Source organism: Cnephaeus nilssonii, assembly GCF_951640355.1.
Source record: "Cnephaeus nilssonii genome assembly, chromosome: 6".
NCBI classification, from domain to species: Eukaryota; Metazoa; Chordata; class Mammalia; order Chiroptera; family Vespertilionidae; genus Cnephaeus; species Cnephaeus nilssonii.
The window spans coordinates 64320031-64346823 of NC_137077.1; the positions used below are offsets into that span (position 1 = coordinate 64320031).

Here is a 26793-nt window from a genome sequence, read left to right on the forward strand (position 1 = left end):
ACTGAGCAGCAGGCTGAGTGGGGCGACCAGGCCGGCAGGGAGGTTAGTGAGGGACAACCAAATGACCAAACAGCAGGCTGTGTGGGGCGACCAGGCTCGCAGCGGGGACACTTGGGGGTGACCAGGCTGGTGAGGAGGGCAGTGAGGGGCAACCAGGTCAGCAGAGGGGGGCAGTGAGGGATGACCAGGTCAGTGTGTGTGTGGGGGAAGTTGGGGCGACCAGGTTGGCATGGGGGGTAGTTGGGGGCGACCAGGCCAGCGGGGGGGCAGTTAGGGGCAATCAGGCAGGCAGGCAGGTGAGCAGTTAGGAATCCAGGTGTCCCGGATTGTGAGAGGGATATCTGACTGTCGGTTTAGGCCCAATCCCCAGGATCAGGCCTAAACCAGCAGTTGGACATCCCCCAAGGGGTCCCGGATTGGAGAGGGTGCAGGCTGGGCTGAGGGGACCTTCACCGTGCACAAATTTTGTGCACAGGGCCTCTAGTATTGTATAATGATATACTAAGTTGTCAGTTTTTTACTTAAAAGGAAGGGGTGCTCTTTAAGAATCTACCCCATGGACAGTAGGCTACATATAGCCATCCCTGAACAGATCTGTGCTTGAGTACTTCTGAGCACTTATTGTGTTCTGTGGCATCTCAGATAGAGACTTAAACTTTCTGAGCCTCAGCTGTGTCACCTGTAAAATGGGTATGAACACAGTTCCCATCCCATAGGTTTGTGAGCATTAAGGGAGGTGAGTGTGTAATGCTTTTAGCACAGAGTTGACACAGAGTACTTGCTCAATAAATAATAGCTGTTACTATTATTATTATCAGCATGCACGGTATAGTGTAAGGTTTCACTTTATCTCATCCCAACTCTGAAGGATCTATCTCTAACACGGTGAACAGACAGCCCGTCTGTTTCTTCTCACTCTCCTATCCACCTTGCACCTTCTTTTCCTCCACCTCACCCCCATCCTTAGCACCGCCTCTCCAGGCCCCGCCCTCCCATTTGCTCCTCCCACTAGCCCTGCCCTGTGGCAGCTCTAGCTCAGCGTGGCAGGAAGCTCATGGTGTAGTTTCGTGGGATGGTGGCAAAGCCCACATGTTTCGGGGACACGTCGATATCCTTGGGTGACTGCGAGGACTTGAAGCGGAAGTTCTGCATGATGGTGGTGAGCAGGAAAAAGAGCTCCATTCTAGCCAGGCCTTCTCCCAAGCAGTACCGCTTTCCTGATAAGATAGGGTGGGAAGGGTGGAGGTGAGGCCTACTCTCACTGCCACCTCTTCCCTCTCTGCATCTCCAGCTGCATTCTCCCCGGGGAGGAGGGGACAGAATCCGTGGCCTGGAGACTTTCAGAGAAGTCTCTAATCCTGCCTGAGCCTGTTTCCCTTATAAATGGGATGGGGGTGAGCTACAGTAGGCTGTAGCAATGGGAATTTTAGACGACCCTCCCCCTAAACATACACATATGGCTGCTGTGCTGTCATCTCCTTAGGAGTCTGAAGAATTCAAGTGACCTTGGGCAAATCTCTGACTCACTCCGGGCCTTGATTTTCCCCATCTCTGAAGTAGGTACAATCACCCCTTTCCTTTTGCCTGAGTTTTGGTAGGTGTTAGGCAACAGGGCTACAGTTGGTTGGCTTCAGGGTAGATAATCAGAGGGACTTCCAAGCTGGAGAAAGCTACTAGGCTGCATCTCGGAGAGGGGAGCTGGAATGAAGGAGGCCCCTGTTGGTGTGACGGGTGGCTTGGCAACAGACAGTGGTCTCTTACCAATGGAGAATGGCACAAAAGCATCACTCTTCTTGAACTGCCCTTCCTCATCTAGGAAATGCTGGGGGTTGAAATCTCCAGGGTTGGAGAAGAACTTGGGGTCTCTTAGCACGGAGCCCAGCATAGGAAACACTTCAGTGCCCTGGTGGGGAGGAGGAAGGGTTTGACAAGGTGAAGGGCGAACGGGTATGCTGAGAGCATATGGGGTTAGAGGGGGAATGTGGGTGCTCTAGGCGAGGAGAAATGGGAGCCAGGGTCCTCTCTGAGGGAGGAGCTTTGAGGGATGTGACATTTATGTCCCTGAGACAGGAATTTTGAGGAGTATGGCGTCTGTGTCTCCTGAAGTAGAAGCTTTGGGGTACATGCAGCTCATGTCTCTCAAGGCAGGACGTTTGGGGGACATGGGATTCGTATTCCCTGAGGCAAGAGGTCTTGGGGAGATATGGGTGGGTTAAAGGGACCCGTATCTGAGTGGGAAGGTTGAAAGGACATGTGATTGGGGAAGTCTGTGGTTGAGGGAGGGGGACAAGGGCTGGGAAGCTTCTAAGGAGGATGGGGTGCTGGGTCACAGGGGCAGGTTGGAGGTCCCTCTAGGCTGAGCATGGGCAGCACCTTAGGGAGGAGGAAGTTCCGAAACTTGGTGTCCTTGGTGACTCTGCGGGCCACGCCCATGGGGATCATGTCTCTGAATCTCTGGATCTCGTGGATCACCGCTTCTGTGTAGGGCATCTTGGCCCTGTCTTCGAACTTGGGCTGACGGTTTTTGCCAACCACCTGGTCAATCTCCTCATGGACCTTGGCTGTGGGATAAGGGGGAATATGTTTAGGTATCTAGGGGTCTTGGGGCAGGAATGATAGCCCAAATATGTGCAACTGGATCATTCAGATGATCATCGAAACAGGTTGGTCATAAGCATTGTTGGCGCAGGGTCCTGTTAACCTGGTGTGCCAGACTCATGGGGGAAGCTGGGAGGGAGGAGTCTTGGGGATGGCCTGGAGGGGCAGGTAGTGGGCACTTGGTGGAGCTATTTACCAATCAGTTCAGATATTTTCAATTTGTTAACAGCGAATGAAACGTGCCTGGTCCCTATTAGCAAGTATCATCACCCAGTCTCTGGATAGCAGGGTGTGTCTGAGGGTCCAGAAATGTGAAAGAGGTGGGGACATTGCAGCAGGCTCAGAGGAATTTTGAGGGTCTGTGGCCCTCACTTCCCTGCCCCCTCCAGCCTTACCTTCCACATCTGGGTGCTTCATGAGCAGCAGGAAACCATGACGCAGGGTCATGCTCACCGTCAGGGTACCCGCAAAGAAAAGGCCTAGCGTGGTCAGTACCAGGTTCTTCAAGTGGAACTCTGTGTGGGGGTGCTTTTGCTCCTGCAGAGAGAGATGGCTTCAGGCCAAGCCCACTCCCCCACGTTCTCAGGGCCCTTCTGGGGTTTTCCCTCTGGACCCACTTCTTATACATCTGGACCAAAGGTGGGAAGAGGGACCCTAGTTCTGCCAGGCCTTTTTCCAGGCTGGTGGCTCTACCCAAATGTTCTTTGCACACTCCTTACCCAGCTGACTATCTGTTCTTTACCCACTTAGTTGTTGCTTTTTAATTATAGAAATATTTAGAAATGAAGGAATAGAGTCAGGGAGCGAGAGAGACCATGATAGAATGCATCAGAGACAGTTGAAGAGAGACATTTTCTGAGACACAGACCGGATTTTAAGCAACAGCATCCTATTCCTTCACTGAAAATCTTGAAGCTTACCAGGGAGAATACACTCCCTGGTCCTTTCACCTTGAACTTCAGACTCCATAAAGCCCATCCAGTTAGGAGGGGGGACCCTCCAATGTCACATAGTAAAGCCAGGTCACCTGTCCACACAGGTGTACCTGACAACCGAGGAATGAAAGGAAAGAGATGGTGGTTAAAAGCACCAGCCTTGCAGTCTGAGAGACCAGAGTTGGAGCTAGGTTCCACTGCTTCCTCATTGCGTGACCTCAGGCATGGCACTCATACTCTCTGGGCCCCAGTTTCCTCATTTGTCACATTGGAGTCATAGTAGAACCTTCTCCAAGAGCTGGTGTGAGTGTTAAATAGGTGAATACCATTAAGTTCTTAAAATGGTGTCTGGTGCACGGAGGTAGCATAGATGTGCTTATTATGATGATTTGCACACACAAGCCTGCCCACGGTGAAAGCTCAGTGGAGAGAACAGTGAATTATAATTGGGGTCCTGAGGATTATGATGGGGGCATCATCTGAATGAGCCTCTGTTCTCCCCCATCCCCTGCCCCCCGCCTGAGTTTCCTCTGCTAGGCTTTGGTCTTCTTTGCACTGGCTGCTGGCAGGTACCTCCTGCATGCGGATGAGGAAGGAGTCGATAAAGTCCCGCGGGGAGTTGGGATCCAGGGTACGTTGGTTCTGCTCCACCTTCTTGGCTATAAAGGCCTCCAGCCCCTGGAGCTCCTTAAATGCCTGTTGCTGTGGCCCCGGCAGGTGTTTCATCACCGAGGAGAACATCTCATAGAGCTGAGGGGGGAGGACAGCTGTCAGCGGGCGGCACCTGAAGGGAGCGGGGCCTGTCCCGGGGCAAGGGCGGCACCGGTCAGGCCCCTGTCCGGGGGTCTAGTGTTTAGATGGGGCTGGATGGAAACAGATGTCTACGTTTTCATGCGGGATCAGCGTGCGGGCTCCTGTCCAAGGATTGAACAGTAGGTGAGGTGGACTGAGACACACACCCAGATGTCCTTCCTTCCCTTTCTTTTGTGGTAAGGGACTATCAGCTGAGATTCCAGGTATTGGAGACTGGGTATTGGGCACCTGTCCTGAGTTCCTGTTCAACTGTTCAGTTGTCCAAGGGAGACGGCTGGTTTTGAGGGGACCCAGGTCTGGAGGAGGATAGGGGCTGGGGCACCGGTGTCGGTGTAAGGGAGGCGGTGGCTGGTTGTGGAAGGGCCACAGCAGAGCCAGGTTGGGGTCAGTTACCTGCCCCGTAGATGTGGCTGTGAACTGGAAGCTTCCCTGCATCATGCGCAGCAGTGAAAGGAACTCTCTGTCCTCATAGTCAAAGCGGTCCCCGAAGACAATGGAGCTGATGACATTGGAGACAGTTCGGCTCAGGAAGAAGGTGGGATCGATGAAGGCACCTGGGAGGGGGGAGAGAAGGGATTTGGGGAGAGTCAACTTGGCGGTCGGATGCCAGTCTGAGATTCGAGGAACGCCTTCCCCCAACCTGATTCCCCTCCAGGCCAGACGCGCTCTCCTCCTCTGCTCTGGGGGGGTGGGGGTGGGGGTGGGGTGGGGGGTGGGGTCCCAGGCTCACCCCGCGTGCCCCGAAGGGCCTCGAGGAGGAAGCCCGCCTCCTCCTGGATGCGCTCCTCCATGCCGCGCTTGCCCACGCCAAAGTCCCGCAGCGTGCTGATGGTGAAGTGCCTGAGCTGCTTGGCTCGCTCCCCATCGCTGAACACCAAGCCTAGGGAGGGGATGTAGGAGTGGGGAGTGTCCAGAGAGGGGCGGGGTCAGAGTGAGTCGGGGAGGTGGGAGAGACAGAGAGAGAGAGAGAGAGAGAGAGGGAGAGAGAGAGAGAGAGAGAGAGAGAGAGAGAGCACTTAGAGAAATACAGAAAGAGAAAGAGACCAAGTTGGAAGAAGGTCAGAAGGAAAGGGGCAACAAGGATGTACAGAGAAACAGAGATGCAGAGACACTCTCATGAAGAGAAAGAGGCAGGAGGGAAGGAGGGGAAGTGAGATATGTGGAGATCTGGGAGGTGGGGGTAAAAATTGAGAAGGATTCTAAGACTGAGCTGGAGAAGAGAGAAAAATATATACAGAGACACAGAGGGTCTGGAAGAGAGAAGAGGCTTTTACCAGGAGGCAGAGGCCTGGGGATTTTGAAGCAGAAATAATGGGAGATTCTAAGACAAAGGAAAACGAGAGGCAAGGAGAGGGAGAGACAAACACGGGGAGGCACAGAAGCTGAGAAGGAGAAAAAGACAAAACGACACATGGAGACAGAGGACCAGGGTTCCAACGCAAAAACCCCAAGAGCTTCTAAGAGATGCAGAGAAAGAAGAGATATCTGGTGAGAGAGAGCTGGGAGATAGGGCAGAGAGAAGCAGGGAGACGCAGAAACTCTAAGACACGTTGGAGAGGACACAGGGATACACAGGAATGGGGACACAGCGGACCAGAGGAAGGGCTCGGCCACAGCCTTGAGTGGGTAGGTAATTTGGGAGAAGAATGCTGGGAAACAGGCCATCAAGTCTGCTGGACCACATTCCCCCACCCAGAGTCCCCCTCACCATAGCCTTTGGAGAGCCGGTTAAATGTGGCCTGCTCGCCTCGCCCACCGAATTCCTCAGCCTGGTCCACCAGAGCCTCCTTTACAGCGTCCTGGCCACACAGCACCACGACCCTCCGAGTGCCCAGGTGGACGGTGAACACTGGACCGTAGCGCTCGCTGATCTGATGGGGAGGCGTGGGAGTGGTGAGAGGGAGCCGCCCAGCTCTGAACTGACTCTGTCCCCAGACCTCACAGATGTTTCTCTCTCTTTCTCCCTCTCTCTTCCTCTCTCTCTGGAATCAATATAAACATACATTAAAAAAAACCAACCTCCTCCGTCCTAAGATTTCAGTCCAACTTTGCCAACCCCCTGCCACAAAGTCTCAGCCAGACTGGACAGGCCCCCAGCCCCACCCTGACACCCATTCCCCTGCCTGGTGACACCTTCATGAGGGAGCTGTACATCTGCTCTGTGTTCAGCTGCAAGTAGTTCCCGATGAAGGGCAGTGCTGGGGGACCAGGAGGCATCTTTCCCGAGAGCTTCCTTTGCCGCCAGACAGACATCAAGACCATGATTGTCAGGCAGGACAGCAAAGCCGCCAGCAGCAGCCCTGAGGCCAGCATGACGGCACTGAGAGTGAGAGTCACATGGTGATGGCTGGGGTGGCTTGTCTTTATACTCTGTGGGAGAGAAGGGCGGCCTTTGGTCCTGATTATACAACTGTCTCACTTCACCTCCCAGTTACACTCCCCGCCACGTTCCCGCCTAGCTTGGGATGCAGCCAGCAATGGAAGAGGGAGGGACTCCAGGGCAGATTAACAAGTCTGAATTTGTGGCTTCTCCTGAGGGGCCAGCCCAGGACTGTGGATCTGGGGGCTGGGTGGATAGTAGACACATTTCAGAGCTGAAGATTCTGGAATATTTGCATGTGTGAGCCCCTGAGCTTGGGATTTGGGGCCTCAGAGTGAGAAAGAGCACCAAAGTTGTGGAGTTTGGGGTCTTGGGAGAGAAGAATGAAAGAGTTAAGGGTATTGGAATGAGACAGAACATGTGGCTGTGGATTTGGGGATCTTCTGCTGAGGAGGGATGTAGGCTTAACGGTCTCAGGATTGGAGATTCCAGAGGATGGATTTGAAGGTCTGGAGGTGAGAAGCACCCCAGCAGTGCATGTGGGCTTCCTGGGGGAAGAAATATATGAGGAGCCCAGCTGGGTCATGGAGTCAGTTCCTGACCCAGATGCTGACCTGCTTTTGTTTTGGGCATAATATTGCTTCTTGATGCCCAGAATCCTCATTGGAACCTCAAAGCGGAGTCAAGATGGCATGCCACAGAACTGCCCTTCTCCAGTTGGAAAAGGGAAAGACAACCAGAGCCACATTTCAGTGGAAATTTCCACAGAACTGGAGAAGAGTAACTCACGGTCTCAGTTGGCAGAGGGATGGGCCAGGACTTGGGAAATAGTAATGACAACTGCAATGCGGTACAAAAAAATCCCAACTGTCTGAAGGGTTATGATTTACAGAGAGCCACAGGGACTCCCTGCCCAGATCCTTAGGGAAACCCACCAAGTTGATGGTACCATTTCTATTGTTATTATTATTATAATCATTATTTACTAATGCTTCCCATTTTATAGAGGGTAAGATGAGGGCAGAGAACAGAGAGTGGGCAGGGGCACATGTGTCTCTCCTGCTCTCCACTTGTATTCCCCCTTTCTGGGATTGGGTTGCCACCAGTAGAAAGGTTATATTTGAGGGTGTGTGTATTTTAGGGGTGATTCCTGGCTCAGCAGGGCTGCTATTAGCAGGCCGGGGGGAACCATAACAGGAGAGATTTGGGTAAGCGTCAGTGCTGGGAACAGAGGTGGGCCCTGAGATGCTGAGCGGGGGGGTGGGGGGGGGGTGGGGGGGTGGAGGGGTGGGGGGAGAGAAAGCATGAGTGACTCTGCTGTCCTTTCCTCACTGGCATTCTTTCTTAGTAAGAAGGACAGTCCCCCTCGGTGAGCACGAATTGTGGAGCTTGGGTCTGTTTGCAGGTCTTATGGAATCTTTATAAGAATGGGCTGGGTCATGATCGTTCTTCCTTTGCAGTTAAAACCAAGACTCCATAAAGCCACTTGCCGGAGGTCACAGGGAAAAAGTGATGAAGCTGGGCTTGGAATCCTCTCTCCTGCTTTCTCCACTGACTGGCCTCGCCCACCCTGGGGGCCACGTGGAGACCAAGTGTAGCAGCAGGTGGGTGCTGAGATTGGCATCAGCCTTGACAGGTTCTGCTCTTGGCATCAGGTAGCCCTGGGACAGAGGGCCATCACGTTGGCATTGAGCTTGTGTCCAGGTAGACACTAGGATTGAAAAGAAGTTGACACTGAACTTGAAACTGGAGAGCAGTAGTAGAGCACCGCTGGTGACAAGAGCGCTCTGAGAGTAGACCCAAGTGGCCATTGAGGCTGGCTTCCAGAAGGCATAAGGGTGGCACCATGTGGGCTCTGAGGTGGATCCCAGCAGGCTCCAGGGCTTGGGTGGGGGACCCAGGCAGAGGGGTCATAGCCAGAACCGGGCTCCTAGGGAGCTGTAGGAGCCCAGAAATGGCACCTGGCACTTTGTAGGTTCAGGGTGAGCCCCTATAGGGCTAAGAAGGACTTTCCATGGAGGGACAGGGAGTGTTGTGAGGGAGAATTGCAGGCAGAGGAATAAGGTGAGAGCCCCAAAGAGTAGGGTTGGGTGCTCCTAGAGTGTAGAGATCTGGGGCTGTGATCGCCCATGAACCTGGGGCCGTCAGCAGGAGTCAGGCCATATGGAGCCTGATGCAACTTGTTGGGGAGTTTGGATTCTGTCTAGAAGCAAAAGGAATCAACTATTTTCACTTAAAAGAAAACAAAAAGAAACAGATTCTATGGCGCCTTATTGAGTGTTCTGTTGACACCTCCCTTGCTTTCCTCTCGACTCTATGGCCTGTGCCCCTGTAGCTAGAGCTGGCTTTGCCCGGTTAGGGCCGCTGTTAAATTGCCTCCTTTGTATGTGCCCCGTGACCGCGTCTCCTACTCACATCGGGGCCTGGGACTCCCCAAGCCCCCGCACAGAAGTGGATGTGTTTTCTGCGCTGTGTGCCCTTGGAGGAATGAGCCCGGCTTCTTCTCCCTGCAGACACGCGGGTGGCCCCGTTTTTGTTGTTGTGAATCGCAGGGCTGCACGTGTGCATGCCTCCCGGCACTCCGTGGGCAGGGGTTCCTGGCGGCACACAGCTGGGATTGCAATCGTGGATCCCACTCTGCGGGGACTGTCCCGCCAGCGACTGTCCCGCCAGCGGTGCGTGAGAGCGCCCGCCCGTCGCCACGTGCAGCAGCATCTCACTGCGAGGGTGACCAGGCGCTGCTAGGCGCCCACAGCGACCGCAGCTGACCCTCCCCTCGGACCCTCGGGTGCAGGGCCTGGGCTGACTGTAGTCCTGAGTCCAGGAACAGTGGAGCCCGCTTTTCTGGAATAAATCAGAGACCCCACAGACAACCTGTGGTGGGGGGTGTTTTATGAGACCACCTCTTCCTCTGCCCACACCTTCCAGAGGTACCGCCTGGCGGTAATAAAACGGGAGGTCCGCCCTAACCGGTGTGGCTCAGTGGATAGAGTGTCGGCCTGTGGACTGAAGTGTCCCAGATTCGATTCCGGTCAAGGGCATGTACCTTGGTTGCGGGCACATCCCCAGTAGGGGGTGTGCAGGAGGCAGCTGATCGATGTTTCTGACCCTCTATCCCTCTCCCGTCCTCTCTGTAAAAATCAATAAAATATATTAAAAACAAACAAACAAAAACCCGGAAGGTCCTTTCTGCGCCTGCAAAGACCATCTCCTGCGCTGGCCTCCCTCTGTGTGTGAAGACGTCAAATGTGTGCCCACGGGGCACTCTGCGGGGACACTCCTGCCCAGATCTCCCCTGGCTCCTTGATCCCTCAGTCCCTTCAGGTCTGTGCTCAGGGGCCTTCTCTGACCACTTTTGTTGTCACGACTTGGAGATGAGGTACCACTGGGCAGAGGCCAAGGATGCTGCTGAGCACCCGACAATGCATAGGACAGTCCCCACACAAAGAGCAATCTGCCCCGAAGTGTCGTAGCATCAAGGCCGAGAAAGCCTGGTTTCCAGTGAGATGGGAGCTGGGCTAGGTGTTCTATTGAAGCACAGTGACCTCCATCTTGGGTAAAAACTGCAGTTTAAAATTTAACCCTGCTCTTCTGGCTTCTGTAAACGTTTGCTTGCTTAAATAATAGGGAAAAATAAGACTGCTCCCCATTCCAGAGAGGCCATAAACTATGCCCCAGACAGAGCTGTCAGTGCTGGCTCCGGGCCAGGCCTTGAGATACGGTCTCACAGCCTGTCCCAGCACACAGGACTTTTTCTCAGAAGGTCCGGAAGTCTCATTCCAAGTTTGGAAAACAAAGAGCTGAAAAACCTATAAATAAGGGGGACTTCCACCATATTGGCCCCAGAATTTGAGAAGCAAGATTTTCCTCTGGCCCGCTAGCACTAGCGAACAGGACTCCAAATAAATTTGGCTTGTTGATTAAGGCATCTTCTGATTTGCAATATAACACCATACACATTATGTAAGTTAGTCCTCAAGGAGTGAGGTATTATCATCACACCCACTTTACAGATGCGGAAACTGAGGCTCAGAGAGGGGCAGTGACCTGCTCAAGGTGCACAGCTATCAAGTGGCAGAGGAAGCATTTGAATGTGAGTCTGCTTGACTCCACTACCCCAAATGGTCTCTGGTTCCCCCCCTCTCCCTTTTCCTTGTGACTGACTGCCGCCAGGTCAGCTAGCTTCGTGCTGCAGCAGACGGGGCACCTAATCAAACCACATGCCGAAGACCTGTGGTGTGGGGAGGGCCTGGTGTGATCTTGGTACCGCCCACAAGCCTCTGGGACAGTGGGGGTCTCCCCCTGACTCCCCAGCCCCTGAGCTCCTTGTGGGTGGGGCAGCAGAGAGCTGACAGGGGTGGGTGTTGTCCTCCCTGCAGACACTGACTCAGGCCCAGCTCCTGGGCCTCCTCTGTGAGTTGGAAGCTGACAGCAGAGGGGACACGTGGGAGAAGGACCCTGTTATGTCTGATGTGATGTTCCTAAGCCAGAGGTGGGCTATGTGTGCCAAAGTTGAGGGCATATATTTGTATCGTGTGAGTGTGAGTGTGTGTGTGTGAGTGTGAGTGAGAGTGTGTATGTGAGTGTGTGTGTGAGTGTGTGTGTACGTGTGTGTATGTGACTGTGTGTGTGTGTGAGAGTGTGAGTGTGTGAGTGTGAGTTTGTGTGTGTGTGAGTGTGAGTGAGTGTGTGGTGGGAGCCTCTTCTGCCTCTGCTGCAGGTGGGTGGTAAGGAGCACGGGGTCCCAGACTGGGAGAGGGATGTCCTTCTGTCAGCTTAGGCCCAATCCCAAGGGGGCCTGGACTGCGAGAGGATGCAGGCTGGGCTGAGGGGGACCCTCCAGACCCCCCCACCTCCACCCCCAGTGCACAAATGTCATGCAACAGGCCCCTAGTGTTGAATAACAGTGAAAGGACCAGGGAGTGGATTCTCCATGGTAAGCTTCAAGATTTTCAGTGAAGGAATAGGATGTCAGTGGCCAGCATGTTTGTTGAATGAATGAATGAATCCTACCTGATGCTAGCCAGGGTATCTGACCTCACATAAACCCCTGTTCTGAGACTTCCTGAATACTGAATACCCTCTTTGGAGGCTAACCCTGGAATGTACACATGCAAAAACACTCAGTGACATTTCTGAGCTACATCTTCAACGAAGTAATCTTCATAAAATCCAACAAGAACTCATTCATAGATTAGGAGTCTTCCAAAGAGATGAAAATATATCCACTACTTCAAGGAAAAATTAACTTCTCATTTCTTCACTAATCACAAGATGAAGGAATTGTTTTTGTTTGGCACCAGAACAGTGCTTGGTATCTATTGGGCAACTAAGCAATTCCTGAAAGAGTGAATGAATAAATTTCAAAAATACAAGACATAATCAATCAATAGCTTCAATTTGGTCCTCTAGATTTTTCTCATAAGGAAGCTAAATTTTAAGCTGCCATAACCCACATTTCTGGATAGCAAAATAGGTTCGGCAAGGGCTTAACCAATTGATTTTAAAACGAACATGATTTTTTTCTGCTGGGGGGCGGGGAGTTTGAGTAGCAAACTTTCAGGTATTCAAATGCAAAAATTGTAACATTATTTAAAGATGGCTGCTGGTGGGAAACTGAATTACTTATTCTTCTGAGGGAAGGGCGTTTACCCCTTCCTCCATTAACAAAGGGCATAGCCAGCCTTCACCTGGGCTATTTAGATTTTTATAATATATTTTTCAACAATTTTTGAGTTTCAAATCCAATTCCAATTATTTTAAGGCATTTACTTTGGATATATTCTTTTGTAACACAATTCACTGATTTTCTTGAAGGCCTTAAAAGTTAGCTTTGTAACATCCTTCATTAGCATTTTAAAAACTACTCTTTATTATGGAAATGTGAATCCTGTTGCTGGAACTAGCTTGAATTTCTTTCCTTTTGGTCAAATCCACCATTTTTCTTAGAAAAAAAACAGTGTTGGGTTTTTCATTTCTATACCCCTTGCAAAGAGTCAAGTCCAATGTCTAATATCCGAAATTGTACCGTGCACACATTTTGTCCCAAACTAGCTTTTCCCTTTACAAGTGCACAGATATCCCAGACACATTTCTAAGCTTTTAAAACTTTTTCATGGCGAGAAAGGAGACTTTAAATTAGCATACAGGGAGAGTGGCCTTCCATATTGGATTGCCACTTGTCTCCCTTTTCCCACATCCTGCTTGCTCTGGGGGAAGTTTTCAGTAACAGATCTGGCTGCGTATCTTTTCATGCTTAATACATAAAGACAGATCTTAAATTTTTTCTTTCATTTTTGCTTTCCAAAGTAATTACTAGCACCCAATTTGGCCAAATTTTGCATTTCCCTGTGAGTTCTTATATGATAATTAAACAAAACTTTAAGTAATCTCATTGCGGGGGAGCGGATAGCCCTGCCCTCTCCTGCCACCTTTGAATTTCTCCACACCAAAGGCAGTTTCAGCAGCGGAGTTTCATTTCTTATTACAGATTTTAGATTCCAAATGCAAATTAAGATTTTAATTTGAACAAGAAACCACATTCCTTAAACATGCAAACCAAAAGTCTATAATAAAGTTTACTTTATAACCTAATTCTGCCCCATTAGACTGGCTGAAAAAGACATTCCCACCCTACTTACAGATTGTGACTTCTGAAGCTGATCGTGGGCTTTGCCTGCGGTGAATTTCCCTCACCTATATGGTGATCTTTTCCCCACCTTTTCGGTGTATTGTTTTCCCCACCTTTTCAGTGTATTTTCCCCCCCACCTTTTCAGTGTATTCTTCCTTTCTTCACTCTAGGCAAAAATATCATCCCCTCCAGAGGTCCCACGTTTGGGCTCCAGTTTGTAGTGAACCCCTTTCATGTCCCGCGTGGTTCAGGGTTCAGGTTCATGGTTCGGGCTCTGGAGGAGGCCGCACTCAAATAAAAGAGACTAGAAAATATTAATTTGGAAATATTGGGGGCCAGGCGGGAGCCCAACTCAAGGGGAAGGACTTCCTTTGTTCTGGCCTAGCGATCCCTTTTATTAAGACTATGGGATCCACCCATAGCCTTTAGGCAGGCAATTCCAGTAATAGCCAATCAGCAAGAATTTACATAAAACTAAAAGGTGGATGTTGCTTTAGCTACCATTGTCTCAACTAGACAGTGGGTGGTTGGCTCTGACCTTTCAGAGCTTCAAGGTTGACCAGCCTTCCGGGTTCCTTGTCCACACCTCTCTGCTAGTGAAGACAATGGGCAGCTTCCAACAATTTGAATCTGGATGAACTCTTTCCAATTTCAAATTAAAACCTGAGGTGTATAATTTTTCCTTGCAGCCCTCAACTCTAATTTTTGTTCCTTCAGCTCCATGCGTCTGTTAAAAACTGTGTTTAGCTTCTAGACCTCTTGGCCTCTACTTTCAGAATTGGCAGAGGCGGTCTCAAATGCCAAACTCATCTCTCCTTTCCTATGGACACTTGGGACTCTCACACCCTTCCTCCCCTTGAGCGCGCGCTCTCTCTCCCCTCTCTCTCTCTCTCTCTCTCTCTCTCTCTCTCTCTCTTCTTCTCTCCCTCTCTCTCTCTCTCTTTCCCTCTCCCTCTCCCTCCCTCTTTCCTTCCCTCCCTCCCTTTCCTCCCTACTCTCCCTACCCCTTCCACAGACACCTTGCTCATTCCTATGGGCTCTGACAGCCTGTGTAAGGCTGCCCCCATGTGGGCAGCCTCATCATAGATTTTAACCCCATAAATCCTTATGCATTGCTTGCTTTCTGATACTTTCAAACAGATATACAGGGGTGGGAAAAAGTAGGTTAATAATAAATAATACATTAATAGATAAATAATACAGTAATAAACATTTCGCATACTCACAACTGTAAACCTACTTTTGCCCACCCTTGTATAATTTCTCCAGCTTTTTGGGATGTTTTCAATGAGAGAGCAGGCCCAAGACATCTGCTCTGCCATTGCTGCAAACAGAGCTCTCTTTGTTCTCATCATTCTAGGTCAATATTTCCTAGTCCAAAATGTGCCTTTTCAATGTCTAGATTTGAGTGTTCACTTTAGGAAATTGTTGATTTTCTACTTCGAACTTTAATTATGAATGTTAGCTTTATTGTCCACCTTTCTCTTATTTCTGTAATTATTAATCCTGCCCCCTAATGAGGAAAAAAACCCATAAATATGAATAAAATGGCAATAACCATGTACCTATCAATACCCACTTTAAATGTAAATGGATTAAATGCTTCTCCAATCAAAATACATAGGGTAGGTGAATGGATAAGGAAACAAGGCCCATATGTATGCTGCCTACAAGAGACCCACCTCAAAATGAAAGACAAACAGATTGAAAGGATGGAAAAGGGTATAGCAAGCAAATGGAAAGAAACAAATAAGAAGAACAACAAAACAAAATGGAAATGGAGTAGCAATACTTACTTCAGACAAAACAGACTTCCAAAGAGAGATTACTTAGGTGAACCTGACCTAATCCTCTTTACAAGCGGATTTAGAGGCTGACTATGGAAGAAGTCAGAGTTTCTCTTGCTGGCCCCACAGAAACAAACAACAATAGGAACTACCTATACAGAGAGTCGTGTGTCAGACAACTGCAGGTGTCCTACAGCGGCTGAGGCTCAGTCCTATAACCACAAAGAATGAACTAATCAGCATAAGGATACACTGAACTCTAGGAAATTGCCACTATTTTGCATGTCCAAGATAGTCAAACATCAAGTTTCCTATGGCACAACCTCTATATACAATGTATTCTAAATAACACGGTTGGCGATCTGTATTAGTTCTTTGTTGCCGTATAGTAAGATACAACATACCTAGTGGCTTAATCTAGTACCCATGGACTATCTTGTTTCTGTAGGTCAGAAGTTGAGGCACATCCTAGATGGGTTTTCCACTCAGGGTCTCACAGGCTGAAATCAAAGTACTGAGGGGGCTCAAGTTCCTTACCTGGAGTTCAAGGTTCTCTTCCATCCCCCATAAATTTGTAGATGATTAGTATCCCGATGATTTTAAAAAATATATATTTTTTTATTGAACTCAGAGAGAAAGGGAAAGGGAGAGAGAGATAGGAACATCAATGACGAGAGAGAATCATTGATCAGCTGTCTTTTGCAAGTCCCACATTGGGTAAGACCACAACCCATGCATATGCCCTGACCAGAAATCGAACTGTGACCTCCTGATTCATAGGTCAATGCTCAACCACTGAGCCCCACTGGCCGGGCTATTCCAACTATTTTTTAAATATATTTTTTTATTGATTTTTTTACAGAGAGGAAGAGAGAGGGATAGAGAGTTAGAAACATCGATGAGAGAGAAACATCGATCAGCTGCCTCTTGCACACCCCCTACTGGGGATGTGCCCACAACCAAGGTACATGCCCTTGCCCGGAATCGAACCTGGGACCCTTGAGTCCGCAGGCCGACGCTCTATCCACTGAGCCAAACCAGTTTCGGCAATTCCAACTATTTTTAACATTTTTTCATTAGGTATTAACTTAAAGTTCTTCATATGATTATAATAGATAATATCTTATTTAGTCTACATAGGCCAGATAAATAGCATTCAGTAATGAAAGATGCCTTAAGATGTATTCCAGGAGAAACAAATTATTTGTCATTTAATAATGTTGGATATGTGTTGGAGACCGGGTGTAAGCTGACACGGTCCTTGCACCCGAAGGGACTGACAAGGCTCAGTTCCCTTACCCACACAGTTTTCCCAGACTTGTTTGGATGGCAATTATCAGTAGAATGAGAGCAACCTTTCATGGCTTACCAGGAAGTCTGTAACTATTTACTGAGATTTGCTGTACCGAGAATTTGCCTTTCTGCTCTATCTCTCCCTTAGAGATTAAGAGGAACAAAGAGTACATTCCTCTTGACAGACCTCCTATTCAGTGTTTGTGTATAAAAGGCATTACGCAGTTAATAAAGCTGCTGCAGTCGGTCAATGGCTCGCAGGCCTCCCGATCCCACTTTCCTGTCTTTCTTTTCTCAATTCCCACCTCCCTACCTCAACCCGGTTCAACCGTCAGGCTGGCCCTGACAGATATGTAATAAAAATTTTGGGGAGGGGGGGAGAAACAAGATGGCAGCATAGGTAAACACCTGTACTTGCTGCCTCTCACAACCACATCAAAATTACAACTAAAAGACAGAACAACTATCATCCAGAACCATGGGAAAGCTGGCTGAGTGGAAGTACCACAACCAGAGGGGTGAAGAAAGCGTATTGAGACTGGTAGGAGGTGCGGAATGAGCTGGCACCTGGGTGTGCTGCCTTTTTAATCGGGAGGGAGATACAAGCTCCCACTTGCTCTGAACTCCAGTTCCGGGTGAGACTCTGGGGGACCCAGACACATATGGGGAGAAACTGGACTGTGTGGCATCGGAGCAGGAATGCAAGGGTGGCTTTCTTTCAGAAGGAGGTGCTCATAGTGGTCCTTGTTCCTGCACTGGGACCTCTCCCATGCAGGACTGACTGGCAGTCATTGCTGTTTTCTCTGCCCTGGTGATTCCCTGAGACCCTACCCCACCCAATATACAACCCAACGCAAGCTGAGCTCAGCGGCTTTTCAATATGAATGGCCTGTTCTTTCTCAGCCTAAAACCTGTCAAACAGGCAGCAACTGGGTCAGAGCCCCAAAGCTATTAAAAGAGGCCCAAGGTCGACAGCAGCAGCCTATCTGGCTCACAGCTGGGCCTCATCTGGGCATTTCCAAACCTGATACAAAGAAGAGGAATCTGCAAATCTCTCTGTAGCTCCTGCTGGGTGGCTCCAGGCAGTGGCTGACTTTGCACCTCCTTGGAGATCCAAGAGCTAGTGTACCCAGTGGTCAGTGTGAGACCGTCCAGATTACAACTCTACACATCCATAAGCAACACACTCAAGGGGCAGACTCAGTGAGCATCAAAAACCCACTGAAGCAAGTCTTGCCCCATAAGGGTGTCTCCTGAACAGCAGCTCTTCCATTGGAGATACAGCTGGTCCTCACAGCCAAATGGCCTGGAGGTCAATTCCTCCCAGTGATACCAACAGCAATCAAGGCTTAACTACAACAAGACTGTGCATACAGCCCACAAAGGTGTGCACCAAGAGTGTCCACCTCAGGTGATTGGGGATATCGAGTCACTGGGCCTTATAGGACACCTATCACACAAGGCCACTCTATCAACTCAAGAAGACTTAGCAGCTACCCAATACATAGAAACAAACACAGGGAAGCAGCCAAAATGCAGAGACAAAGAAACATGTCACAATGAAAGAAATGGAAGAAAGCAAACTACTGGATATAGAGTTCAAAACCATAGTTATAAGGTTACTCAAGAATCTTCTAGAAACCTCTGAGGAACTTAGTGATACCTTCAAGGATTGTAGTAAGAATGCCAAAAAAATGAAAAGGAGCAGTCAGAAATTAAGCATACACTGACTGAAATAAAGAATAATATAGAGATTCAACAGTAGACTAGAGGATCCCAAGAATCAAGTCAAAGATTTGAAACACAAAGAAGTAAAAAACACCCAACCAGAAGAGCAAAAAGAAAAAAGAATCCAAAAATATGAAGATAGTGTAAGGAGCCTCTGGGACAACTTAAAGCTTAGCAACATAAGAATTATGGGGGTGCCAGAAGAAGAGAAAGAGCAAGATACTGAAAACCTATTTGAAGAAATAATGACAGAAAACTGCCCCCACTTGGTGAAAGAAATAGACTTACAAGTCTAGGAAGCACAGAGAACCCCAAACAAAAGGAATCCAAAAAGGACCACACCAAGACACATCATAATTAAAATGCCAGGGCAAAAGACAAAGAGAGAATCTTAAAAGCAGCAAGAGAAAAACAGTTAGTTACCTACAAGGGAGTATCCATATAATTATCAGCTGATTTCTCAACAGAAACTATGCAGGCCAGAAGGGAGTGGCAAGAAATATTCAAAGTGATGAATAGCAAGAACCTACAACCAAGATTACTCTACCCAGCAAAGCTATCATTCAGAATTGAAGGTCAGATAAAGAGCTTCACAGACAAGAAAAAGCTAAAGGAGTTCATCACCATCAAACCAGTATTATATGAAATGCTGAAAGGTATTCTTTAAGAAGAGGAAGAAGAAGAAAAAGGTAAAGATAAAAATTATGAACAACAAATACATATCTATTAACAAGTGGATCTAAAAATCAAATGAATAAAAAATCTGATGAACAGAATAATCTGGTGAATGTAATAGAATCAGGGGCATGGAAAGGGAGTGGACTGACAATTCTCGGGGGAAGGGGCTGTGGGGGGTGCGGGAAGAGATTGGACAAAAATCTTACACCTATGGATGAGGACAGTGGGGGGGCCAAGGGCCAGGGGTCGGGTGGAAACCGGGTGGAGGGGAGCTATGGGTGGAAAAAAAGAGGAACATCTGTAATAATCTGAACAATAAAGATTAATATATATATATATATATATATATATATATATATATATATATATGAAACTAAAATTAAAATAAAATAAAAATATTAAAATTCCCCAACCATTGGCATTGTCATGGTTCAGTGATCCAGGATCACCGGAAGCAAATGACCCTCCTTCTGATGATCATCAGAAGGTCAATAGTAGCCTAACACTAAGTCACATGCCTGTCATTCACCTCCCTTCCTCTCATCTCATCATGTTGGCATTTTATCATCCCACATCATCACAAAAGGGTGCGTGCAGTGTAGGATTTTGAGACCACACTCACAAAATATTTGTTACAGGATATTGTTATAACTGTTCTATTTTATTATTGTTATTGTTAATCCGTTACTGTGCCTAATGTATAAATCAAACTTTATCATAGATATGTTTGTATAGGAAAAAACATAGTACATGTTCGGTACCATCTGAGGTTTCAGGCGTCCACTGGGAGTCTTGGAATGTATCCCCCATGGATAAGGAGGGATGACTGTAAGTGCTTCATTGTCTATTGATTTTTAATTCATGTCAAATGTTTGGCAGGCTGACTCCTTACATGTGCAGGGCCCTCTCTGCACCTAGACTTCTAGGCCCCAGAACTGTGAGTCAATACATTTGTTGTTTTTGTGGTACTCTGTTAGAGCAGCACTAGGAAACATACAGAGGGTGTGCTCCCCCCTCCTCCTCCCCCCCTCCCCCCTGCTTTCCATTGCTCTGGTTGGTTTCTAGGGAAAGGTGGAAGGAACTTTGCATCTAAGTTGTTGCCAAGTTCACTGGTCACTATTCTCTACTTGTACAAAAGAATTCTCTACATGGTTGCCTCCCTCCCCCCAAAAAATGATCCAGAATGAAAGGAGTATTTTCATACGTGGAGATGAATGAACTTTTCCACAGTGTAAGTGTGACTCAAACTCAGGTTTTTGAGTTATTGTTTGTGTCCTTGCTAAGTACTCGCAGTTACAAATGCTCTCGGTAAGTAGTTACACACCAAGTTCTGGTAAAAGTCCATTAAGCCCTCCAGGCACCATATGAGAACACAGCCTTACTATGTGAGAAAAATTGGGCGTTCTACTGTCAGGGCTGTGGAAACCTCAATGAGGTCACTATCTCCCGCCCTGGCCCATGTGGCGCAGCTGGTTGGAGCATTGTTTCCTACAGCAAGGGGAGCACATCCCTGGGTTGTGGGTTTGATCCCTTGTCAGGGCCCATGTGGGAGGCAATCAATCCATGTCTCTCTCTCTCTCTCAAATCAGTAAAAACAAAAATTTTAAATTAAAAAATATCCTCCTTTCCTCCCATTCCATTCTGAACTCATTTCCAATCATCCTTTATCCTCACCACACCATTAAAATCATACTACTCAAAGTCGCCAATGAATTCCAGATTGTCAAATCCAATGCTCCCATTTGACCCAGTGATCCCACTTCTAGGAATATATCCCAAGAAACTAGAAACACCAATCAGAAAGGATATATGCACCCCTATGTTCATAGCAGCACAATTTACCATAACTAAGATTTGGAAACAACCTAAGTACCCATCAGCAGATGAGGGGATTAAAAAACTGTGGTACATCTACACAATGAAATACTAGGATAAAAAAAGAAGGAATTCTTATCATTTGCAACAGCATGGATGGAACTGGAGACCATTATGCTAAGTGAAATAAGTCAGTCAGAGAAAGATAAATATCACATGATCTCACTCATTTGTGGAATATAATGAACAACATAAACTGATGAACAAAAACAGATCCAGAGACAGAGAAGCATCGATCAGACCGTCCGTCAAACCTCAGAGGGAAGGTAGGGGAGGGTGGGGGTAAGGGGGAGAGATTAACCAAAGGACTTGTATGCATGCATATAAGCCTAACCAATGGACACAGACACCAGGGGGTTGAGGGCATGAGTGGGGCGGGGGCTGAGGGGGCAATGGGGGAATAAGAACACATATATAATACTTTAATCAATAAACAAAAAAAATTAAAAATCCAATGATCAATTCAGTCATCTTGACTCCCTCTTTTGTGAACCTTAGCTTCTGAGATACCCTCCTCCCCTCCCCTTCCTTTCTTCCCTTCTCTGCTTTTGTCCCTCTTTCCTCCCTCTCTTCCTTTTCTCTTTCTCTCTCTTACCTAACAGGCTGCCTCCTCTAGGTCTTCTTTGTTGCATCATTCTATTTTCCCTATTTCTAGGCAGAGGAGCACCCTAGGATTCAGTCTGCTGATCATTTCTCTTTATCCATCATCACTCTCTCTGGAATCTCACCTGGTCCCACTGCTTTAAATATTATTTAGACAGTGATACCTCCCACAGTTATAACTCTGGCATTGATATTGTCCCTGAATTCCAGTAAGTATAGCCAAAGGATGACTTGATATCTCCACTTGGTCTGCTAGTTTTCTCAAACTCAACATACCCAGTATAAAACTTTTGATTTCCACTCCCACCAAAAAAAATGTTCTCACCTCTCTCTCCTGTCTTCATTTGTCTCAGTAAAAGACAACTCCATTTGTTTGTTTAGAAATACCCTTGACTTCTTTTTCTCATATTTACCTCTTGTCCCTCAATAAATGATGTTGGCTCTATCTTAAAAATATACTCAAAATCTTACTGCTTCTTCACAGCTATTTAATAATTTAATTTAAAGCACTGTAATCCTATCTAATAAAGCTGGAATTTGCTAATTGACCGTCACGTCCTCACAAAGATGGTGGTGCCCACAGCCAATAAGAGGGGAATATGCTAATTGACTGCCACGCCCTCAAAGATGGCAGTGCCCACAGCCACAAGATGGTGGTGCCGTCTCCTCAGCCCTGACAGGGCAGTAGACATGTGGCTCGGCCGGGCCCACCCCCAGGTGGGTCCAGCCGCCCCGCGCGCGACTGCCTCCAGGGTCCCCCAGTCCCCTCAGCCCCCCAGCTGCCCAGGGCTGGGCTGAGGCACAGACATGCCATGGATGGTGGCTGCCCAGCCACCCAGGGCCGCCCAAGGCTCAGGTAGCCAGGGCCAGCAGAGGCTTGCGCTGCCAGCAGTGGCAGCAGCAGAGGTGTGATGGGGACATCGCCTTCCCCTGATCACCGGGTCACCTCCTGCCCCTGAGGGTTCCCGGACTGTGAGAGGGGGCAGGCTGGGCTGAGGGACCCCCCTCCAGTGCATAAATTTTCATTCACCGGGCCTCTAGTTGAATATAAACCACTATAATTTCTCACCTACACTAATGCAAAATCATTCCAATGGGTCTGCCTCCTTCCACAATTGCTCCCTAACAGCTTATTCTTCAGATAACAACCAATGATGAAATGTAAAATTATGTCACTTCTTGGCTTATAACCTTCCAACTTTCCTGTCAAAGCTAAAAGCTGTTACTGTTTGCTATAAATCCCTACATAATCATACCCCCAAATGCCTTCCTAATTCCATTTCTGACCCATCTCTTCCCTCATCCTGCCAGCCTTTGCTGCTACACTTACCCTTTAGGGCATTTGCACTTGATTATTCCCTCTGCTAGAATGGTCTTCTTAACATCAACATGGCTGACTCCCTCACTGTCTTTAGACCTGTCTAAACCACACATTACAAAGGACTTCCCTGATCAACTTAATAAAAAAAATACCCTGCTCATCCTAGTTGGTTTGGCTCAGTGGATAGAGTGTCGGCCTGCTGACTGAAGGATCTCATGTTCAATTTCAGTCAAAGGCACATGCCTGGGTTGCGGGCTCCATCCCCAGTAGGGGGCGAGCAGGAGGCAACCGATCAATGATCCTCTCTCATCATTGATGTTTCTCTCTCTCCTTCTCCCTTCTTGTATGAAATCAATAAAAATATATATTTTTAAAAACATTAAAAAAATAAAACTACCCTGCTCTATTTCACTGGATAACTTCAACACCAACTGGTGTATTTGACTATTGTCTGTATTTCCTCACTACAGCAAGCTCTGGAGAAGAGGGATGCTGTCTGTCATACTCAGTGCTGCATTTCTAGCACCTATGTCAGTGGCCAGCATGTTTGTTGAATGAATGAATGAATGAATGAATGAATGAATAAATCCTACCTGATGCTAGCCAGGGTACCCGACCTCACATAAACCCCTGTTCTGAGACTTCCTGAATACTGGAGCACCCTCTTGGAGGCTAACCCTGGAATGTACACATGCACAAACACTTCAAACAGTGACATTTCTGAGCTACATCTTCAACGAAGTAATCTTCATAAAATCCAACAAGAACTCATTCATAGATTAGGAGTCTTCCAAAGAGATGAAAATATATCCACTACTTCAAGGAAAAAGTAACTTCTCATTTCTTCACTAATCACACAATGAAGGAATTGTTTTTGTTTGGCACCAGAACAGTGCTTGGTATCTATCGGGCAACTCAGCAGTTCCTGAAAGAGTGAACGCAGAGAGCCCATTGGCAACTGGGGCCTTCCAGGTATTGGAAGACACTATCCACTGCCACCCCACACTAACTCCCTTAACCTGCGTGGCCTGCCATCTACTGGTAGCTGCTTCCAACACTGTGCTAGGGTCCAATCTATCCCAATACAACGCAGGTTCTAGTGACCTCCATCTGAGCCACTTCCTTCAGGACACAGGCTCCAACTGAGGTCACAATTCCAAGATTTGGAAAAGAGGCATCACACCACCATAAAAAGGGCATAAATGGTTTGGCACAGGTAGGTTACGACCTAAGTCCAAAGGTGTTGGGCAGAATATTCCTGAATGGCCCATCCAATGAGGGAGGGTGGCTGTTCAGTCTACGTCCAAGTATTACTTGTAATGATCACTGCATCCCATCCAAGACAATAAACATGGCACTTTCGAGTGGCCGCACATGCAGCTCCAAGTTTCGGGATGTTTATCCTGGCACTGACCACGGTTGGTATCGGCACTCCTCCCAACATCACCACCCAGCACTTTCCCAGAGAAGGAAGTGTCATGAGCTCACTTCTAATAAATGTAAACCTTATGATCTCCTTTGGTGTTATTTAAAAATTGGAAACAAAATGTAACAATGGTCGCTTTAAAATATGTCTTCTCAAACTACCTTTCTTCCATGTTGAGAATCTGCTAAAGCAGGAGACTGTTTGTAACATTACCTGTTTGCTATCTCCATGCCCCAAAATGTTATCTCCCACTTCAAGTGACCTGTACTCAAGGAAAAATAAAAATATAAATAGAAGACTGGTGTTTTTTTAAAGTAGCATTTATAATGTTTTGGAAGAAATGCCTTAAGTATTATTTTAAATACTTGTATCATTTCCTAGGAATGATGGAGCTTAAATGGTCTAGAATTCAGTTAGACATACAATAAAAAGCCTACTCTCAGGCTGATTTTATTTTTTACAGAGTATTAAAATGTACATTAGTTTAAAGAGTAAAGGCACGTGGGTACCACCATTCTGAGGAACAGATACACGGGACACGTTAGGGGCCCCTGTGGAACGCTGCCGTGGCTGTATTCCTCTCCCTCCTGGCCGGCAGAACTACGATGTCGGATCTTGTTAATGATTTCCTTGTATTTTCTATTGTTTCCCCAACATAGGAATCTCTCACACACATTCACACAATTGTGCCTGTTTTGCAACTTTGCAAAAATGGAAAAAAACTGTCTGAATTCTTCTATGACTTGCTTTTTCCAGTCAGCATATGTTTAACGTTTATGTTGCTGTGTGCAGCTAGAATTCTTGTATCTTCAGGCTACATGTTTCATTGTACAAATGTTCTATTGATGTACTCTGTGGCTGGTTGACATTAGAACTGTTTCCAGAATTTTGCTATTAGAAATTCTGCTATATTCTTACAAATGCATCCTAGTGCAGAGATAGTTTATCTAGTGTATATATAGATATATGTAGGAACACTTAATTTTGGCTGTACCAATATATATCCCTCTCAGCAGTATTTTTCATTGCACCATATCCTAGCCAATACTTAGAGCTGACTAATCAAATGTTTTTGTGTGCGCCAATTTTGTAGGTGTGAAATGTCACCAGTGATTTTTAATATGCAAGTCTTAGGTTATTAATGGAATTAATTATAATTTCATATATTTATTTTTTGTGAAATGGCAGTTCATGTCTGTTGCCCATTTTTCTAATGGGTTTCTGTCATTCTCTGTAGATTATTACATATTCTTGACATTCATCCCTTTTCAGTTTTAAGTATCTTCCTCCAGTTTGGGGTTTCTCTCTTTGTGGTGTTTTTTATTATTTTTTAAAATCCTCACCCAAGGATTTTTTATTTTAAGAGAGGAGGAGAGTAACATCAGATGAGAGAGAAACATCAATTGGTGTTTCTTGCATGCCCACAACCATGATCACACCCGCAACCTAGGTTTGTGCCCTGACCAGGAACCAAACCCACAATCTTTTTGGTGTATGGGACGACATTCCAACCAACTGACTCACCCAGCTAGAGCTCTTTGTGATGTCTTGTAATGAACAGTTCTTAATTTAATGTATTCACATTTAGTGGTATTTCCTTTTGTGTATACTTTTAAGAAATCCTTCTCTAACCCAAGGTTATAAAATTAGTTCCTATAGTTCCTTCTAAAAACAGTCTACATTTGCCTTTCCCAATAAGTCCACATTTAATCCACCTAGAAATGATACTCATGTGTAGCATTAGATAAATATCCTATTTCCATTCTAGCATAAATCTAGTTTTTTAAAATATATATATTTTTATTGATTTCAGAGAGGAAGAGAGAGGGAGATAGAAACATCAATGATGAGAGAGAATGATTGATCAGCTGCCTCCTGCACGCCCCCTACTGGGGATCGAGCTTGCAACCACAACCTAGGCATATGCCCTGGCCAGAATCCAACCAGTGACCTCCTGGTTCCTGGGCCAATGCTTGACCCGCAGAGCCACACCTGGTTGGGCAAATCTAGTTTTTTTGTGTTTTTTTTTTGTTTGTTTTAACTGGGCCTCAGGTCCCTGGGTAAGCAGGGCCCTTACCTCTCTTTTTGTTTTCTCTCTTTTTTAAAAAATACATTTTTATTGATTTCAGATAGGAAGAGAGAGGGAGAGACAGACAGAAACATCAATGATGAGAGAGCCTCATTGATCAGCTGCTTCCTGCATGCCCCCTACTGGGGATCAAGCCCCAACCCAGGCATGTGCCCCTGACTGGAATCAAACCTTCGACCTTTTAGTCCACAGGCCAATGCTCTATCCACTAAGCCAAACTGGCCAGGGCATCTAGTTTTCTTATATGTAGATTTGCTCTCTCGATATTGTTCCAAGGTCTGTTTATTCCTGCACCAAATCTGCCCTGTTATTAAAGGTCTTGGTATCTGACAGGGCAAGTTTTCCTCATTTCCTTCTTGGTTATCATTTGCCTTTAACTTCCACATAAAGTTTAGAACCAGACCATCAAGTTCAATAACAAAGAAACAAAGCTCTTGGGATATTAATTGGATTTGCATTAATGCTGCATCAAATTGTGGGGAAATGACATTTACAATACCGACTCTTCCTTATTTTCATGAGCACCATAGGTCCCTTGATTTGGATATATATAATTGGTTTCATAGAGGAGGGGAGAGGTAGAGATAGAAACATCAATAATGAGAGAGAATCATTGATGGGCTGCCTGTTACCTGCCCCACTCTGGGGACCGAGCACACAACCCGGGCACATGTCCCAACTGGGAGTCAAATTGT

At 47.1% G+C, this 26793-nt stretch overlaps 1 protein-coding gene across 2 annotated transcripts; it reads right to left on the reverse strand.

The window, feature by feature from the left end:
• Nucleotides 1–1035: 1035 nt before the first annotated feature.
• On the reverse strand, nt 1036–6659 carry LOC307101527 (cytochrome P450 2A13-like; the record flags this gene model as incomplete). Of its 2 annotated transcripts, XM_079774540.1 has the most annotated exons (9): nt 1036–1217; nt 1762–1903; nt 2374–2561; nt 2994–3135; nt 4107–4283; nt 4740–4900; nt 5077–5226; nt 6055–6217; nt 6480–6659. In XM_079774540.1, the coding sequence occupies 9 exons, from the start codon at nt 6657–6659 to the stop codon at nt 1036–1038; spliced, it is 1485 nt and encodes a 494-aa protein (XP_079630666.1). The 2 variants fall into 2 exon arrangements, with proteins under 2 accessions (XP_079630666.1, XP_079630667.1); XM_079774541.1 differs by lacking the exon at nt 6055–6217 and having other exon boundaries at nt 6458–6659.
• Nucleotides 6660–26793: the final 20134 nt, after the last annotated feature.